The sequence below is a fragment of the Wolffia australiana genome, chromosome 12 (genome assembly GCF_029677425.1).
Source record: "Wolffia australiana isolate 7733 chromosome 12, ASM2967742v1".
In the NCBI taxonomy this organism is placed as follows: Eukaryota; Viridiplantae; Streptophyta; class Magnoliopsida; order Alismatales; family Araceae; genus Wolffia; species Wolffia australiana.
In genome coordinates this window covers 8,176,870-8,183,324 of record NC_135846.1, presented here as the reverse complement: position 1 = coordinate 8,183,324, position 6,455 = coordinate 8,176,870, and the positions used below count along the sequence as shown (strand labels likewise).

The window sequence follows — 6,455 nt, the reverse complement described above, 5'->3', positions numbered from 1 at the left end:
CCCACAATTATTCCCGCGGCAGCGCGAAGAAATCGACGGGGAGAAATCAAAACTTGAAGGAAGATCCAAAGTTGTGCCGTTTTCTTCGTCGATCTTCCGCAAACAAGATGAACAGAAGTGTGCAGAGGAGCTCCCGTGGATCCTACGGAAGAAGATCGAAGTCTTCATGGAAGTTGGTCGTCGGGATGCTTCTAATGTTATCAGCCGTCGTTGCCGCGCTTTTGATTCTTGGCATTTTCTCAATCCCCGACGACGGTGAGTCTTCTGGGCTGCTTGCGGGGCGGCGGCTCGCTGGCGTGCAACGAGTCTCGGAAGAGGAAGATTTGTGGTTTGTTCTCCTGCTCAATCGTGGTTCTTCGAGCTTTTCGAGTTTGCTCCTGTTAAATTTCGGCAATCTGTTCTTCCTCTCTTAGTTGTGCAGATTGGGATTGTTCGCCTCTTGCCAGTTGATGAATTACATCGGTTATTCGTTTAATATTTAGCAATCTGTTCTTCCACTGCGAGGGGTTCGGATTGGGATTGTTTTGGCAATTTGCGTGATCGTTGAAATCTTACCAGTTGATGATTACATCGGTTTATTCTCTAAATTCTAACATCTGCTCTTTCACGCCAAGCGAAACAGATTGGGATTGTTTTGGCAATTTGCGTGATCGTTGACCTCGTAAGAATGGATGAATACATCGGTTCATTAGCTAATTTTTCACATCTGTTCCTTCACTCCAAACGGAAAAGATTGGGTTTGTTTTGGCGATTTGGATTGTTGTTGGCCTCATCTCGATTGGTGAATTACATTTACATATTCGTTAAATTTTAGCAATCTGTTCTTCCACTCCGGGCGGTACAGATTTTGATTGTTTTGGCAATTCGCGAGATCGTTGGACTCTTACCAGTTGAGGAATTTCATCGGCTTATTCCTTGAATTTCAGCAATCTGTTCTTCCACTCCAAAGCGGTGCAGATTGAGATTGTTTTTTCAATTAGCGTGATCGCTGACCTTTTACCAGTTGATGAATTATATCGGTTGCTCAAGTCAAATTTTAGCCGTCTGTTCTTCCATTCTAAGCTCTGCAGAATGGGATTGTTTTGGCCTCGAACAAATATAATACATTGACTTCGGCTTTATTTCGTTGACCTCTCGGCAATTAATCTGCTTTAAATGAATCGAGATACACATTTGCTCCAGTTTAAAGAGTATCAATCTGTTAATCCACTCCAATCGGTGCAGACTTGGGATTATTTTTGCAATTTTGGCTTGATCATTGGCCCCTTGGCAATTTATGAATTTTATTGGTTTCTTCGTTCCTTCGTTTGATTTTTGCGAATTTCTCTGTTTAAGGAAACAAGATCCTATTTGCTCCAGTGATTATATTGTTCTTCCACGTCAAGTGCTGAATATTGGGACTGTTTAAGCTACTAAGTTTCTTTGATAATCGTTGGATTATCGCCTTTGATTAATTAAATTGACTTCTTCGTTCATTTTAAGGGATGAGGGACTGGGCAAGAGAGGAGAGCAGTGGACGGAGCTTTTGTCTTGGGAGCCGAGGGCATTCGTTTATCATAACTTCTTGGTATGGCTTTTGGTCTCTGGATCTCTTTGGTTCTTCAAAATGATCAATCTATGAAATTTAGTTGCTTCTTTGACTTCGAAATTTATTGCATGGGGCAATTAGAATGCCAAGATTATCATACTATGATGTTTTATTTATCTTTCTAGTTCCTTTCCCTAGTCTCTCTGGTTGAGTGCTTTCACTGACGGTGTGTGACGAAAAGATATTACTTAAATCTGCGCTGTTAGAGATAAAAAATTCAAGGGAACTAAATCGAATAACAAGCGTATAATTTAACAAGTATTTTAGCTGGATAAAAGTTAATTAATTAGTCTTCTTGCACGTGTGGTGTTAAGCAAGTACTAAGCTGGTCGGAAATTGACCACCTAGTCTTCTCTTGTAAACTGAAAGTAATGTTATATTTGTTTTTTCTTCGACTCTGCGGCTGAAACCATGGTTTATTTATCACCGGTCAGTATTTTTGTCTCAATAAAAAAGGACAGATTTTGGTATATACAAGGGACATGTCCGCTATTTCCACCTTCCTTAGATATCATTCTTGGGGTTTATTTGGACGTGAAGAATATTCACTCTAATTTGTACAGTCAAAAGAGGAATGCGAGCACCTCATCGAACTTTCAAAGCCTCACATGTACAAGTCGACAGTTGTTGATAGTGCTACAGGGAAAAGCGTTGACAGCAGGTCATGCCTGGTCGATTGTTTTTCTTTTGAAGTTTTCTTTTGCCCACTGGAAGCATTTTTTCTCGAAATTCACAAAATTATGGGGGAGTTATCACTTAAAAGCGTTTGACATCTAATCATGATCGAAAAAATGTTTCCTTAAATTATTTATGCACAATCCATAGTCGCTCATATTGATAAAAAAATTAAAATACAGGGTTCGGACGAGCTCTGGCACATTCCTCAGAAGGGGCCACGATAAAGTTGTCGAAGCCATTGAAAAGAGAATTGCTGATTTTACCTTCATCCCCACCGGTACGTACTGGACATTATTAAATTATTTAAACATTTAACTTTGTAATTAATAATATTCAATTTTTTATATAACTGTCATTATTTTGAAAATTTTAATTCAAACAGATGATAAAAGCTTCACTATCTTTCGTTGTCTATAGTTTTCGTTCATGTCATGAATGAATACCTTTGCATTTTAGTTAAACCTGATAAAAAAGGAGACGACATTTTTTATTTGGTGTCACAAAATGCAAGCACTTAGTCGTGTAATGAGATAAATTGAATATTTTGGCTTAATCCTTTTTCTTATTCCCTTTCATCTCTAACCCCAGCTATGATTTCATTTACTGACAGATCACGGGGAGGGGCTTCAGGTCCTGCATTACGAGGTTGGACAGAAATATGAGCCCCATTTCGACTATTTTCTTGATAAATTCAATACTAAAAATGGTGGCCAGCGCCTTGCAACAGTTCTAATGTATCTGTACGTACCACGAACATTATATTCAATTCACTGAAAGCATATTTCATTCATTTTACTTTAACATTATCTAATTTTCTAATAGGAGTTTCTCCTCAGTTTTGAAGCATCTGGTATGTACCATTAACAACTAAACTTGATACATTGAGAGTCGATCATAATCTAATTTTCTAATAAACGATTTGCCTCGGTTCTAATGTATATCTATGTATCACCAACCATTAAAATTTTGATTCATTGAGAGTTTATCTTCATAACTTTTCGGTAATTTAATAATCTTATTTTCTAATCAGCTATTTGCCTCAGTGCGAATGTATATTTACGTACTACTAACCGTTAAAAAAATGATTCATTGAGGGTTAATCTTCATACTTTTCCATAATGTAATAATCTATTTTTCTACTCAGTGGTTTGCCTCGGTGCCACTGTATCTATATGATCCATTTAGATTTTATTTTTATTCATTGTACTTAAAATAGTTTATTTTTTCTAATGAGGGGTTTACCGCAGGTCGGATGTTGAAGAGGGTGGAGAAACCATTTTTCCCAATGCAAAGGTGAATAGCAGCTCTTTGCCATATTACAACGAGCTCTCTTCATGCGGCAAGAAAGGGCTTGGAGTGAAGCCGAAGATGGGCGACGCGTTGCTTTTCTGGAGCATGAGGCCTGACGCCTCTCTTGATGCATCAAGCCTTCATGGTTAGTCTAATTTTTCTTTTGTTGGATGAATATTATCCTATTATTAGTCTATTCTTAATGTCCATAAACTTCCCAGGCGGCTGTCCTGTTATAAAAGGAAACAAGTGGTCCTCTACGAAGTGGTTGCATTTGAACGAGTACAGAACCTAATCATCTTAATGTTATATAGAAATTAAAATGAGGTAAATGCTCTCTCCCCCCTCATTGAAGTCTTGTAATCTGTCTCTTCCTCTATATAAATAAATATACTATTTTAAATGTTTTTTTTTAATAAATTGATCTTCTATGGTGGGTTATTTCTGTCTCGTTTCAGGATCCGTGGTTGCCACTGACAAGAGACAATCAATTTACATGTGCCTCAATGGTCTGCCTGGTTGACCCAAATCGCTTTCAAATTTTGTATAATCCATATCTGTGCATGAGAACGAAAATAACATTAGATACATTTTATTTTACCCTCGACAGTAATAAACTACTGTTATCTTAATCTTGTTAAATAAAATTTCCCTGCCAAGTCCCAAGATCATAAACTTGTTGTAAATGTGATGCTTCTCAGTGCGGGTCATTAAACTGCTAATCTATGGCCGTTAGAATGATAATGTTTATGGGAGATCTAGTGATTCGATAAATCTACGTGGAGGTGATGTCATTAGTGCGTACTGTTCATGTAATATTATTGTGTTGTACGATGCTGCTTATTATTTGCAGTAGTGCTGTTGTGATTCTCGGACAAGTTAAATTTTAGATTTGGATTTTTTTTCTATCATTTATCAGCTTCGGAAAGGATTTCTAATTCTTTTGTAATATTATTCATTATGGTATTATTGTGGTCAACATTCTTGAGTCTTTATTCAATTGACATGGGTTAGAAATTATTTGGGGAAATATGAATATTACATGTTTAATGATGCGGCACATGCTGATTGGGTTGGCCTTTCATAGATCGAATGGTAACCCTGCAAATGTGGTCCATGACTTTCATTTCTCATTAAAATGATCAACAAAGTTTTACCCAAAATCAGTAATACTCATTTTGAACAGTTATTTAACCGGGTTTATTGTTAAAATAACATATATCGTGTAGAGATTTATCATTTAGGATTGTCCTCTGGCGTGCGACATTAAAATCTGTAGAAGTTTGTGACTGAAGATTGCATTTATTGATGTTTGAATTTATTTATAAATATGAGTTAGGAATTGTGTTTGAATTTATTTATGTTGGCACAATTATGTTTGAATCTCGTTTAGTGCTCAACCTCCTTGATGCATACATAGACTAGTCTTCAAATTGGGATTGAATAAGGGTCAAATGTAGACCTCAAAAATCCTGTAGAGAATGCCCTGAAATAACCTACTGAGTTGATATATTAACATTAGGTGTTCGTAGATCAAGTATATAAGCATTTTAGTATGTTTAAATAACATGCATGTGAATGCCATAAGCTGTGTTAATGCAAAAGTTTTTTGGCTGAATTTATTATCTCTCTTAATTTTATTGACTGATTGAATATGGCGCACATATATCTAACTCATACCCTTTTAATATCTCCAAGTATGATGTTACCTTGATTCAGCGATCATTTGGAAAGGAGATTGACGATTGACTTCTCCTAGATTCTAGAAATCACATTATTTGAAATCACTCGAAAACATTACTCTATTGATTCTAAGGAGCATTTTATTGACTTTCTGAAAAAACACAGAAGAAGCCATTTAAAGTTCTTGAATGTTCCATTTTTTATATAAATTGATATGCGACAAATGGATTTCATTTCATAAACATTCTATTCAAAGAAAAGATAGATCAATCCTAATTTTTATCATCACTTAATGGGAGTTGAAAGGACCAAACGTCTCTGTTCCATACTGCCAGAAGCGCCACACAAATGATCGTGTGACTTTGTTTATGTTTGGTGATTTAAATAGAAGTATTATTTCCCAAGTCTTCCAACGACTACTAGAGTATAGAGTTTGTCATCTGTTTTTTATTGGCACCTCAACTCAATTGACACAATAGGATTACCTGTAGAGGATTGATGGAAATAAGAGACATTTGTTGGACGTGATTCTTTTTATATTTTTGGAGTCTTTGAAGGTGTAAAAGAAGTTGAAAGAAAATCTCAAGATATACAAAATGAAGTTTATAGAAATATCTATGGATAACTTGTTGGGTTTGGTTGCAATTTTTCACAATCCCTTGCCATCAAGTTATAATATTCTTAATCTGAATATTTGGAATCTATCTGATGTTAAGAGTTGAAAACATTGTGTGAGATTATGAATTTATTTTAACTTTTCATACGTGCTTTGCAAAATTCGTAATTAAACTATTTATTTACAATGAAGTTATAAGTTAATAATTATTTAAACTATTTTTTGATCATATGTTACGTTTTTTACTGAAAGAATTGTCTTAATGCACATGATGACTACGTACTACCAATGAATCCACAAGGAAGGCTGAGAATGGAAACTATCAAAATATAAATATTTATTGATGCAAGGTAGTGGATGGGTCTACACCATCTTATTTGGTTAACCTAGTTCCTGAAAGATTAAGAAATTTATCAACTATGATCAACGTTTGGGTTTGCTAATTTGTATCTGGACTGATATTTGATCGTACGATGAACATTATCAATACAATTTTGAAAAAAAAAACAGAAGTCAATATATCTCAGAACTGTTATGTTAATGGATATTGGCCTGGATACTGTCACTGTGTGGTTGCTACTTGTTCTGATGTAGGATGGA

The 6,455-nt window shown here is 35.6% G+C and overlaps 1 protein-coding gene across 1 annotated transcript; it reads left to right on the top strand.

Annotated features, from left to right (window-relative positions):
* LOC144710497 (putative prolyl 4-hydroxylase 3) lies at positions 1-4,222 on the top strand. Its single transcript, XM_078584299.1, has 8 exons — positions 1-328; positions 1,483-1,567; positions 2,152-2,249; positions 2,446-2,543; positions 2,877-3,006; positions 3,514-3,701; positions 3,778-3,883; positions 4,015-4,222. Exons 1-7 carry the CDS (start codon positions 108-110, stop codon positions 3,849-3,851), a joined length of 894 nt encoding a protein of 297 aa, XP_078440425.1. The 5' UTR covers positions 1-107; the 3' UTR covers positions 3,852-3,883; positions 4,015-4,222.
* The last annotated feature ends 2,233 nt before the right edge of the window (positions 4,223-6,455 follow it).